Source organism: Gymnoscopelus microlampas, assembly GCF_963454915.1.
Source record: "Gymnoscopelus microlampas genome assembly, chromosome: 23".
Classification (NCBI taxonomy): Eukaryota; Metazoa; Chordata; class Actinopteri; order Myctophiformes; family Myctophidae; genus Gymnoscopelus; species Gymnoscopelus microlampas.
This window is the reverse complement of record NC_139960.1, coordinates 19,433,624-19,447,593: the sequence shown is the minus strand read 5'-3', so window position 1 is coordinate 19,447,593 and position 13,970 is coordinate 19,433,624. Positions and strand designations below refer to the sequence as shown.

Genomic DNA, 13,970 nt, shown 5'->3' with positions numbered 1-13,970 from the left:
AGGTGAAATGAACTGCTGTAATGCGTCATATGAGGCTACCGATGCAGGTGCTGGTCTCTGTACACGTGCTGGTCTTGGGGCAGGCGCTGGTTTCGGTGCAGGTGTACTATACTGTACAGATGCTGCTGCTGTGTTAGACGTGGCTACCGGGGCAGGGGCAGTGGCAGGTGCTGGTCTCAGTGCGAGTGAAATTAACTGCTGTACATATGCGTCAAATGAGGCTACCGATGCAGGTGCTGGTCTCTGTACAAGTGCTGGTCTCTGTGCAGGTGCTGGTTTCGGGGCAGTCACTGGTTTCGGTGCAGGTGTACTATACTGTACAGATGCTGCTGCTGTGTTAGACGTGGCTGCTGGGGCAAGGGCAGTGGCAGGTGCTGGTCTCTGTACAGGTGAAATTAACTGCTGTAATGCGTCATATGAGGCTACTGATGTAGGTGCTAGTCTCTGTGCAGGTAATGGTCTCGGGGCAGTTAACTGCTGAAATGCGGCCAATGAGGCTACCAATGTAGGTGCTGGTCTCTGTACAGGTGCTGGTCTCGGTGCAGGTGCTGGTCTCAGTGCAGGTGAAATTAACTGCTGTAATGCGTCATATGAGGCTACTGATGTAGGTGCTGGTCTCTGTGCAGGTAATGGTCTCGGGGCAGTTAACTGCTGTAATGTAGGTGCTGGTCTCTGTGCAGGTAATGTTCTCGGGGCAGTTAACTGCTGTAATGTAGGTGCTGGTCTCTGTGCAGGTAATGTTCTCGGGGCAGTTAACTGCTGTAATGTAGGTGCTGGTCTCTGTGCAGGTAATGTTCTCGGGGCAGTTAACTGCTGTAATGTAGGTGCTGGTCTCTGTGCAGGTAATGTTCTCGGGGCAGTTAACTGCTGTAATGTAGGTGCTGGTCTCTGTGCAGGTAATGTTCTCGGGGCAGTTAACTGCTGTAATGTAGGTGCTGGTCTCTGTGCAGGTAATGGTCTCGGGGCAGTTAACTGCTGTAATGTAGGTGCTGGTCTCTGTGCAGGTAATGTTCTCGGGGCAGTTAACTGCTGTAATGTAGGTGCTGGTCTCTGTGCAGGTAATGGTCTCGGGGCAGTTAACTGCTGTAATGCGTCATATGAGGCTACCGATGCAGGTGCTGGTCTCTGTGCAGGTGCTGGTCTCGGGGCAGGCGCTGATTTCGGTGCAGGTGTACTATACTGTACAGATGCTGCTGCTGTGTTAGACGTGGCTGCCGGCGCTGTGTTATACAGCAGCGAGTATGAGGTCGTCTTCATCTCGTACTTGATGAGATACTCGGGGTAGATCTGGTGCTTCTCAAACACCACAAATATGGACGGGTTACTGCCGTTATCCACGCAGCTGTCGTAGAAGATGGTGTCTCCGCCGTCTTTGGAGGGAGGTCGAACGTACTGGGAACACCCCGCGGTGTAGTCGCCCACCAGCACACGGGACACAAACATGAACTTGACGGTGGACTCACCGGTGTAGTTATGGGAGTATTTGGTATCCCTGGCAAAGTAACTGCCTGAGATTGAACACAGAAATGGGAGAAGTTGGCAAGGCTTCTTTTTTTCTGGTTCACCATGTAGAACAGTTTAACTTTTTCATGTCACAAACCCCCAAATTTACTCTCAGACTCACAGTGGTCACACTGAAACATATTATTTGCACAGTGACTCAAACATTATAATACTTTCAAGCAAATGTAATTATAGTTAAATTAATGCCGTCATTTGCCTGGGGACCCCCTGGAACCCCCTGGAACCCCCTCAAGGACCCCTGCAGTGTCGTTGGACCCCACTTTGAGTTTAATTCATTGCTTAGAAATGTATTCATTTGTAGGTATAACTGAATAGCACAGCCGCGCATTAGCCACTTACAGTAAGCCCTATATACTTTGTTGTATGACAATAGCGGAAATTATTATTATATATGTATACATATCTTTTATTTATACATTTTTTCGCTTCTAATAACATTCCGAAAATATGGATGCAAGGTTTAATGGTGTTAAATAACAAGTATAAAAAGGAACTTGAACACTCAACTCACCTTTCCCGTAAGCAGTACCATGTGTGCCACAAATTCTCCAGTCAAAGTTGTTGAGGCAGATGGTGTCTGTATGTTTGGAGTCCGTGCCATGGAAGAGCTTCCTCTCTGCCACATTCTGACCTCCATTATTCTTCTTCATCAGATCCTTTTGCCTTTTCGTAATCCAACAAGAAGAGAAATTATAAACCTATAAAGCACATGGTCAATAATATCATACAGTTTGCATGGCAGTTCAGATATATAAATAGCAAAGAACAGCGTCCCGTCGATATGACAGGTCAAGTGATATTTCAGTTCTGTTTTAAGGACGTACCACTGAAAGACTTCCCAAAGTGCTTTGTTCTGAATCCGTTCTATCTGGTGAATGTCCACTCCTGTCAGGGTGTTGCGAAATAGACCCTCGATTTCCTTGTATTCCACCGAGGCGGTTGTAAGGGCAACTCGCTGGAGGGGAAAGAGGATATGGAGTCATGTTAGTTATAATGTTCCCCAAAGGAGCACCACTAAAATGGTACCACAAACCTGTGATAAAGGTCCTGCTAAAATGAACTACCAGTGTTTTGTTTTTGTTTGGGGGGGGGGGTGAAATTAAAATGACTCTTAATTTGTCTTAGCTACAATCATTATGGGAGGGTAGGAGTGTGTATTTGCGTGTGTGTGAGTTAAGAGTACGGATCTTTTTAGGAGGTAAAAAAGGGGAAGCGGACTGAAAGTTTGAAGGTTATTTCTTTTTGGGAACTGTCATCCATTTATCTTTTCAGCAGTAAACTAAGCAAAGCAGAACAGAGTTGATTCTGCTTCTGAGCGGGTTTGAGTGAGCGTCACACGTCAGACAGGGTTGTTTACACATGCACTGTGCATGAAATCAGGAAATGAATGGGAGAAATTACCAATCGGGAGAACAGCGGGGGAAATGGTCAAAAATTGTTTGACTCCTGTGAGAATCGTGAGTGTTGGCAGGAATGGGCTATGTGGCACTCATTTGATGCCTAATACTGCACATGTTAATGTGTTTACAGTTATCAATTACTATGCAAACTACATGAATCACGCAGTTCACTTTGATTTAAAATACTTCTTCAGGAAGCTCCACCATATGCCACAACTAATGCCTCAAAGTAGTGGGGAAGACATTGTCGAGTTTGCATTGATGGATTATGGCCTCACAACTTGAAAAATGAGTTCCAACAGAGTACTGCAGCACCTACAGCCAAGATTACCATTCAAGAAATAATTGGCCTTCACAGCCATACCAGGCACTGCATCACAAATCTCTGACCTTACCAGACACAATAATATTGTTTCCCCGAGAACACTTTGGCCTATATACAGTACTGTATCTACTCTATAAAGTTAAAGTTGTCTGTGGGTGTGGATACATATGTACATGCCTGATGCACAGCCCTTTACAGACTGACACGGCCCATAACACTTAGCAATATTGCTATATTTGAGGGGTGAATGGCGTCACTGCTTAGTTCACTGTTGCTCACGCACAGCCGTTTAATGAGCAGCTGTATAGTCAACAGAAAATATATTTTCAGGTGGGGTCACAATTTCATCCAATCAGGACAGAAACCCCATCTATCAGATAGATTGTCTCTTAATTTTTTGTTTCATTATGTGACAGGGTGGAAAACGAGGCATTCTTATTATTTTTTGTTATTTAATTGATGCACTGTACTCATCATCTTAACACCGCTTTTAACCTTGATTGTAATTGTGCACTGTGTATTTATTGAATGGACAATGTTTTCCCCCCGGTCCCCGAGCTACTTGGTACGGTCCAAAATGACAATGACAGTAACCAGCTGATAGATTGACTGACGCAAGGGCGCGGTCACCAGCAGCCAACCGCGGCGGAGAAGGGCGCGGCCACACCAGAGCAATGAGAAGAACCGCTCAGTTTAAAAAGGCAGCAGAGAGAGAAGGATGGAGTGAGGAGCCGTGAGAGAGTGTGAGAGAGAGGACGAGGAAAGACGGGAGAGCGCGTGCTGCCAGCCATTGAAGGCCGAACAAACATTGTGGCAGACGGCTCCATTGTTACCTTGACCCGTGGAAGACGTTGTGTGCAGAGGGGAAGGAGAGGAAAACAGCAGCAGAGACCAGACCCTATAAGGAGCGGCGACAGAGGGCTAAAGTGTTGCACGCGCAACTCCATCAGTAGGCAGCGAAAGCTGCCTTCGGAGTAAGTTTTCGATCCATGCAACACTCGTATTGTGATAGCCACCTCTGCTAGCAGCCACAGTACCTTGTCTGTGAATAGATGAACTGGCCTATTGTTCTGTACTTCCAGACGGTGATAAGAAACAGACGAACATTGAAGAGTCCTGGCTGGCTTCCCTCCACCTGTTTTCCCCCAGTATTAGCACACATTGTCTTAAGTATTTATTGCATTTTTATAGCACCTGCACTTTACTTGTCCATAAGTACTTGATGCACTATTGCTATTATTTGCACACTCTGCTATTGGCCGAAGAAAACCCCTGGTGTTGCGCTTGAATTGGCCTCATCCCATGTAGTACAGAATGCACTTTAGATAAGCACCGCACTTTACTTTTATAAAAGTATTGTTGCCTATTTTGCTATTTATTGTGTGTTCTTACTATTATTGTTGTTGCCATTGTTTTGCATTTTAGTTAGTTAGAGGCGCCATAGGAGGTTAGGGTTTATATTTTAGGATTGTTTATTTTTGTATGTGTTTTAAAGGCACAGAGGCCTCTTGTATTAGGGAATTCTTTAATAAATGTATGTTCCTCCCTTTTTATCCGTTGTGTGGTTTCAGTTCCTCCTTGGTTTTATTGGTGTTGTGTTCTCTTAAATGTACAAGTACTTACCCAGTTATCTCGAACCTGTAAAAAGCCTGTTGAAACAAAGAAGGTTAATCCAGGAGTTCTTAGGCTCCTATAATTCAAACCTAAGTGGCGTAGTCTGCAAGGTTAATAACTTTATTACAGTGGTTTATACAACAATTACGCACCCCGCACTTTTAATTTGTGCAATTGATATTTTATTGTTGTTAGAGCCATTTGTGAACAAGTTAAGAGGTGTCATTATTCCATCAAACAAATTGACACAGTTAAATGTGACTCAGTCGGCAGTAGCTCACAATTACTTACAATTTCACTTCCTTATCCAGCATCCTGTATGGGTAATCTCTCCTGATTGGTTTAAATTGGTATCCTGACCTAAAAAATAATTTTCTAATTACTGAAGAGCTGGAGAGACGGGGAGGCCCCTCTTACTGAACCAACACCCTGTAGCCCCCCCCCCCCCCCCCCCATAACCATTTATTCTGTTCCCTATATGACAATGTTTCATGCAAATCAGTTTATAAATGTTGGAGATCAATCAAAATAACACCCATCTATCCAACTCCATTGGCAGAGATAAATATGTCTATAAGCAGTATATTCCATGGAGTTTAGAAGTGAGTAGGAAGCTGTTAGCTGCAGAGAGTAAGTATGTATTAATTTATAAGCTATGGGTAACAACACACTGCAGTGAAAGCCAATCCAGACGGATGTGAAGACAGAAATGGTCAAAATGATATGATCCTTTAAGATTTGAGGGGCCCTTGATGACAGTGGATCTTATTTGGGGTACTTAGGTACTTTTCCTTACTATGTTACAGTTTAAAGTTCCAATGTATGAATGAAATAAAATACCTTGTATCCCGTTTCAGGAGTCTTGTCCCAGTGTGCTGGCAGAGCTGTGAAATTTGATTGATTCCGTGCAGGCCTTCGGCTGAAGAAATGTAGATTTACAAAACTATTTAGTCAATATCAGAAACAATCATGTCTGTAGCCTCTCCTCAACTCTTAAGCCAATCAAAAATGTGTTTCGTTTCAGTATATAAATGAAGTTTCTCGTGTTAGAAACGTTCAACAAATTACCTTGTTTTTATTACTTGTGCTTCAGTTGAAGAAACAAAGACAGGCCGTCTTCTCACCAGCCTCTTGGTGCCATATCGTTTATTAGTTTGGATCATATCTGAGAAAGAAAAGTGATAATACAATATATGTACAGTATATACTTCAAATTGGCTTCAATACATGTGACATAGTTTTAATGAGCCACGTTGAACAATGCATTTTTACCTTGGAAACTAAGCGTGTATGTCTGTGAACTAGCAGTGAACTCCACCTCAGCTTTGTCATCACTCTGGAACTTCTGCTCAAGATCTGCACTGCTGATGGCCGCCATGCTGTGTGCACCACCAGTCTAGAACACAGGTCAAGCAAAGCTTGTGAAGACCATTTTTTTCAGTGGTGGAAAAAAGTACTCAAATGTTATACTTAAGTAAAAGTATCAATACTGCTACGTAGAAGTACTCCGTTACAAGTAAAAGTCCGGAATTCAAAATTTACTTGAGTAAAAGTACAAAAGTGTGTGTGCAGTACTTGAGTAAATGTACTTAGTTACTTTACACCACTGCCCATTTTTTACCACTGGGCACATCTGCAGTGTTAACACTCTGGACTAGTGTTGCATATTGATAATAGCCGATCTACAAGTTCACCGCGCACTGCGATGCAACACATTGTTAGCTTGTAGATCTTTTTGGGGGGCGTGCAACACCGGTGTTGCACGCAACCAAGTATAAATTAAGCATTATGAATCATCTTAATATTTGTGAAGCAATTGGGAAGCTGGGACTAAGTTGTCCTTTCTGTATTGTTAATGGCCTTTCACTCACAGCTGAGGCATACAGGTTCCAGGTTCCGAACTCGTCCTCCCAGTACCAGGCCCACTCAGTGGTGAGAATGAAGGTAGGCTGAAGCACAGAAGAGACAGTGGAGAGACGCCGGGCACTGTTAGGTCCACAGGTCATGGTGTCAAAGCACACAGGCTGGGTACTGCTACTATAGAAGAAAAAGAAAAAAAACATAATGCACGTTATACTGTATTTCTGATGAAGTATTGACTAGCAGGGCAAAGGAGTACAAGCTCATGATGTTATTACTACAGTACACAGTCTCCCTCAGGTTAAGATAAACCTTTATTGATTCTAGAGGGACATTTAGGTGTCATAGCAGCATCAGTAGTGGGAATGAAACACAGGAGAGCATACTGTAGGTAGGGCTGTCACGATTACAAATTTAAGTTGACGATTAATTATCCCTCAAATAATTGCAATTAACAATTTAATTGTGTTTCTGTCGTTGAAAATTATGAATAAAAATTACATTTCTGTTTGGCTTTTAGCTTTCGTAAACAAAAGTTGCACAGGGCAGATATGACAAATAACACATTTAATTACTTTATACTTAAAAATAAACATTAATAGTGGAAATAGCCGATCTATAAGCTCAAAACGTGTCGCATCGCGACGCGTTTTGAGCTTATAGATCTGCTATTTCCAATATTTTTGTCATTTTTTGAAAATATGACTTTTTTTACATGGAATTGATTATGACGATTATGCAAAAATAATTGCGATATATAAAATAATTGCGATTAGACGATTATGTAATAATTGTGACAGGCCTAACTGTAGGTGCCGATTCCATAGGTGCTTCAGGGGCTTACAGTATGTTCCGCCCAGAATATGGATGCTGGGGTTCAAGTGGTTAATATGCATTTAACTGTTTTGCGCCTGCATTGGCAGAAGTGTAAATCTGCACCTGAGCAGTGTGTCAGCTACCAAGACAACAAAAAAAAGTGATTTAGAATGCTGAGAACACGATGATAGCAAGGTAGTATCATACAGTAGGTAGTGTGATAGTACCCCAGTGCCCTGAGGTTTATTATGCACATAGAACAAACATGTATATACATTTTCACAAGCCATATTACATGAATGGAAGATATTAGTCATATAGCTTATACATATAAGCAAGACACGGCAAGACAAGACAGGAACAGACAGACGCGGTACAAACATTATGCTGGGATAAGGAGAAAAGTACTGTGCAAACTTATTATCCATAATTACACATGTTAGGAGTATAGTTATAAGATAATGTACCAATACTGGGATGGTGAAGCCTCATGTCTGTGTGGGTGTGTATAATATGGGTGAGAGTACATGTAAATAAGTGTTTACGGGAGGGATTATATTGTGTGCGCATTAGTATTTTATGATAGTTTTGTGTACTTTTTGCACCATGACATTTAGAATTTCCCTACCCGGGACAATAAAGTATACCTTGACCTATTTAGTCTATCATGTTGATTGTTGAAATGTCTCTTGTTGCTTTTGTGTACCCTGCCTCATGTGTAAAGCACTTTGTAACAACATTTTGAAAGGTGCTATATAAATAAAGTTTCATTATTATTATGTGTTAAAACTAGTACATACTCGTATGTCTTTTTAGGGTCACAGTAGTCTTTCTCGATCTCCTCGTTGTTGAGCAAAGCAACCCACTGTCGCCCGTCTCTGACTTCCCATCTGTAGGGCAGCTTGGAATGGGCTTTGAAACACTTGTCTGAAACAGCAGAAAACCACAGCATACAACAGGTTCCTTTAAATGAACTGGAGATTAACACCATGAACAAACATGAAGATTATTTTTAGAAACAAGACGATATAATTCCTTTGCATATGCATAATAGTAGGCTAAGTACTGTTTATTACTACTCACTCACCGGTATGTTTACAGTGGCCCTTGATGAAGTACATGCATATCTCAGTTGTATCTAAGAAAACATAAAAACAAAAAATATTATTTTGTGAATGAATAGCTTACCCTGCAGCTAATGCTTTACAAACTGGCTTTTTGTCTTTACCTTTCATTGACTCTGAGTTTTTCTGTGGTACGACTCTTTGTCTGTTGTTTTTCTTGCCACGCTGTCCAGGGACATCATTGGTGCCCATGGTACCTGCAGCAGCAACAAGGAGATCATCAAAGATATCATCAACAGAAGATCTGCGATGCGGTTGTCGTTGTTGTTGTTCGCTGTGCTTGCTGTTGAGGCGCTCTTCAAAGTTCAAGGTCTGTTTGTTCATGTAAACAAACTTCATAGAGGAAAGCATGTGGTTGGTCACCCCTCTACCTTGCAGAGTTTGCAATGGGTGGGGCTCATAAAAATCATGCGCCTTTGGGCAGTTACAGGCAGCCTTCAGGTATCTCTCGCAGATGTGGAGCCTTGTGCAATTTTCACCCTTCTGGCACCTGTCATTGTTGTAGTCGAAGCATATCTAATAAGAAAATGATGAGAAATGGTGGGCACATAACATATGTAAGTCAAATATTTAGTATTGTTCTATTCAGACACACCACACACACACACACACACACACACACACACACACACACACACACACACACACACACACACACACACACACACACACACACACACACACACACACACACACACACACACACACACACACACACACACAGCTAAAAGAGTACAAAGATCATTTCAGTTTGAGTCTAGAGGGATACTGTAGTAACTTGCACAGAACTGCACTTTAATTTTGAGTTCAAAGTCCATTTAAACCCGTTTCTGGTCCATAGCGTTAGAAGGAGTTCCTTCTAACACTATGGAACATATGACAACATTATGACAGCCAGCAATCTTTCCAAAAACTATCAATTTTTTTTTTTTTTAAAGCATCATCAATATTTCAGTTAATTTAAATTCAGTTTCATACATGTTGATCCATCAGTATATGCACTTTAAATGAATAAATACATAAATAAATAGGCTAAATAGCAGAACTCCCATTGCAATGCGTTATAAAGAACAGTGGTTCCCAAACTTTTTAGCTCAAGACCCAAAAGAGGAATCAGATGCTTGCCGGGACTCAAACCATTGAAAATAGCAGATCTACAAGCTCACAACGCGTCACGTTGGGAGCTTGCAGATCTGCTATTTTCACTACTTCTTAAACATTTGTTTTCTAATTAAGGGAATGTCTTTGATTATTGCTGGTTTATTCATGAAATGTTTGAATTTGTTTCCCACTCGTTAACATTTTTGAATGTTAGTGTAAATCTTTATAAATACATTTTAAAATTATAATAATGAATGACAAATTTTAGGAAACAAAAAATGGATATTTACTTGTGAGTCGTGACCCAGGAAGATTGAGCCGCGACCCACAAATGGGTCCCCGAACCATTGTTTGGGAAACAGTGATAAAGAACATACAGCAGCTCACTTACAGCCGGAAGCAGTGACTGGTCATTCTGGAGCAACAAGGTGCGAAGTTCATTCATGGTCAGATCCGCCAAGCCCTGTCCTCTTAGAACTGAAGCATTCTGTAAGGAGTCCACATCGTGTCCGAACTTACATGGTCTCCTATAAGAAGTAGTAGTTGTTGTAAACATGGTTGTCAAATTGGAGAAACATATGGCACCAGGCCAGCCAGGCGCTTTACACACTAAAACATGGCATGACTCACTGGCCTAACTAACAAAACTCGGCCTTCGATTAGGCTAAAATACAATCAATTAATTAATTAAAAAAAAATGTTCCAACAATGTGACAATAAGAATGGAACTATAGCCTTCAAACATGATTGTCATATCGTGACAGTCATGGATGAACTTCAACCTGGTGTTCGCACTTTCTCCATTTACGACCCGACATCTACATAAACGTTCAGATTTCAAATATAAAGAGCATATACCATGGCCACGGATGTTACAATTATGTTCGGGCACTCAGAAGTACCCGTTTTTTCCGCATTGTTCAATAAAAAGCATTTTAATCCGATCGGTGCCCATTTTCTTCCTATTTCCTCCATATGCTTTCACCTACGCGACCCTATCGGTTGGGAGGTGTACTGCACTCTGATACATTATAACACTAAGAACATGGCCACCGATCAGATTAAAATGTTTTAATTGAACAATACGGAAGATACGGGTACTTCTGAGGGCCCGTACATAATTGTAAGATCTGTGGCCATGGGGTCAGCACTTTATATTTTGAAATCTGAACGTTTATGTAGATATACAGGCTAAAAAAAGATAAAGTGCAAAACACCAGGTTGATTGAAGTTCATCCATGACTGTCATGATATGATAGTCGTGTTTCAGCCAGGGCTATGGCTCCAGCGAGACGTTTTACACACTAAAACATGGCATGACTCAGGCCTCAACTATACAGCTGCTGAAGTCCAGTTGGACAAAACTCTGCCTTCGATTAACATTGATTGCCAAGATCAAGTTAACTTGATCTTTAAAACAAAAAAAACAAAAAAATGTATATGATTTTTCGAAGATCTAGACTCCTATCCACTTCCTTGTTAACTTAAAACTTAAAAATTCTGTATCTCGGATCCTGAGTACTTTTTTTTTCTCAATGAAAAATCTCTGGCATAAAACTGCAAAAAATCTTAAATAATTCTGGCAGGCTTAAGTTAAAATAGCCTACTATTAATTAATTTAAAAGGATTGTTCCAACAATGCAGTGGTGTAAAGTAAAACAATGCAGTGGTGTAATAAGTACATTTACTCAAGTACCGTACTTCAGTACAATTCTGATTTTTTTTTTTTACTTTACTGGAGTATTTCCAATTTTCAGTACTTTTACTCCACTACATCTCAGAGGCAAATATTGTACTTTTACTCCACTAAAATTATATGAAAACTGTAGTTACTAGTTACTTTGTCAATTTTGATTATTATTACAAAACATACCCCTACATTTCGGGCCATTTGAACATAGCAGATCTACAAGCTCACAATGCGTTGCAAGATTATTTTAAACATTTTGAAATTGATAAATAGCAGACATTCTGCTAGCCCCTACGGAACCTCTCCCTCCGCTGTACGCTGTATAGCTCCGAGATGAGGTCCCTCGTTAGTTACTGCCGTCTGTTTTCGAAATGGTCGCACGTCGTCCACTTTACATGTTTCTTACCCCTTTCTGCACATCGTATCCAAAAAGTAAAGCATTTCCGCCACTCTCTCAGATGTTTGAAGTTTTAACGCGCCATAAAAGCTATCCAACGGGTTGAAGAAAGTATTTAATTTGCCTCGGTTTTCATCCGGTTCCATAATATTTTGCATTAGAAGATGCAATTCAACATTTGACCAGTAGGGTACAAAGTAATGTTATCTCTACGGGCGCAACTCTTGCGCAATGTCTTAAAAACCATGTAACCGGATGAAAACCGAGGCAAATTAAATACTTTCTTCAACCCGTTGGATGGCTTTTATGGCGCGTTAAAACTTCAAACATCTGAGAGAGTGGCGGAAATGCTTTACTTTTTGGATACGATGTGCAGAAAGGGGTAAGAAACATGTAAAGTGGACGACGTGCGACCATTTCGAAAACAGACGGCAGTAACTAACGAGGAACCTCATCTCGGAGCTATACAGCGGAGGGAGAGGTTCCGTCGGAGCTAACATTCTGCTAGCTCCAATCGGAACCTCTCCCTCCGCTGTATAGCTCCGAGATGAGGTTCCTCGTGTGTCGGTGCCGTTTTAGCAGGACATTCAAAATGTGTTAGGAATATTTTCCACTATACATGTTATATATGTTTCTTACCCCTTTACCCCTTACTCCAAAAAGTAAAGGTTTTCTGAAATGCTCTCAAATGTTTTAACTTCTAGCGCGCAATAAAAGGAGAGAGGCGAATTAAACACTTTTTTCAACTCGTTGGATTGGATAGCTTTTATTGTGCGCTAAGTAAAAACTGTGAGAGCTTTTTCCACCACTGAACCTACCTTCCCTGTGCAAACGGACACTCTCCAACCAAGAACTTCTTACACATGTGTAGATGGGGACATCCCCGTCCATCACAGTTTGGGTTTTTGCAGATTCGAAGACTTGTCTTTGCGATCACCTTCTGCTGACCGTTCAACACGGCCTTAGAAAACTTCTCCCGATTCCTGATGATCTCTCTGACGTTTTGGTATTCAGAGCTGTTGTCCATAAAGATATTAACCACCAACTCGTCAACATTGACCGATCCATTATTCGCACAGATAAATTTGGTTATTTCGCCCTCAGCCATCTGAGTTTGGGATAAATTCATATAATCGGAATCCGAGAACATGTTTGCTCTCTGAGAAGAGTCACACACACGCTCTTATCACTAACCTCGGTGGCTCGGTCCCAGTCTAACTCATCTGTGAAAACGCCAGCTGTGTTAAGCGAGCGTAAATAAATATCGTCATGCTGAACGAGCACAAGCATTTGACTTCCGGTATTTTATTTCAATATAAAAGTAATTGTAGCCTGTGGGAGTCGGACCATATTATAACTCTGTGTGTGGGACCTCCCAGCCGGTGTCAGCTCACAGCTGCAGCCTATTCCATTAGTAGGTAGCCGAGCCGAGGTGATTGAGGGTTGGTTGGTCAATGGTTGGCTGAGGGGGTAACAATGTCGGAAAGCCGCCATGTAACCGGCTGAGGGGGGGGTTATCAGCCTGTAGTTAGTATATAGGCTGTGTTATATTCAACTGCCCAGGGTCTCTGTGATCAGTATTTGTTGTAACGGACCCGCAAGGGGGTTTCCATGTTCATTAATGTGTTGTCCCTGAAACCTTTATTCTGAAGGGCTTCCTGCCCAAAGTCAGGTCTCTGAGACATTTAATTTGATGGTTTCCTGCCCAAACTTGAGCCACAGAGAATTGGCTCTGATTAGAAGGAGCCTACTATGAAAACAACACGTGTATAAAGGACATAAAAATAGCATTGCACCTTTTTCTGGCTGCTAGCGGCCGGGGAACATTTTCTGCCAAATTGTGAATAATGTGTTGCTGAAATATTTGTTGCAGGATCAACGCTTTTTCTTCTAGAACACTTGTAAAAAATATTAAATTGTAACTCATGCCTTTCATTTTGAAATCCATGCACCGGGAGTCAAACGCTTACGATTCTGTGGCTTGGCTTGACGCTTGGATGAGTCATAGGGAGGAAGTACATTGGTATCAGTTCTGATGGTTGGAAAACGAAACTCATGAGTATGCTTATTCTGGGAGACTGTTATTACACTGCTGTCCGCATGGAGGACTCTTGAGTCA

General features: G+C 41.6%; 1 protein-coding gene across 1 annotated transcript; it reads right to left on the bottom strand.

Annotated features, from left to right (window-relative positions):
* Positions 1-586: 586 nt before the first annotated feature.
* LOC311040036 (protein mono-ADP-ribosyltransferase PARP12-like) lies at positions 587-13,001 on the bottom strand (the record flags this gene model as incomplete). Its single annotated transcript, XM_084050109.1, has 13 exons — positions 587-935; positions 1,028-1,508; positions 2,036-2,187; positions 2,349-2,479; positions 5,704-5,782; positions 5,932-6,028; positions 6,136-6,259; positions 6,735-6,900; positions 8,340-8,466; positions 8,627-8,677; positions 8,768-9,179; positions 10,156-10,291; positions 12,670-13,001. The coding sequence occupies 13 exons, from the start codon at positions 12,999-13,001 to the stop codon at positions 587-589; spliced, it is 2,637 nt and encodes an 878-aa protein (XP_083906235.1).
* Between the last annotated feature and the right edge of the window lie 969 nt (positions 13,002-13,970).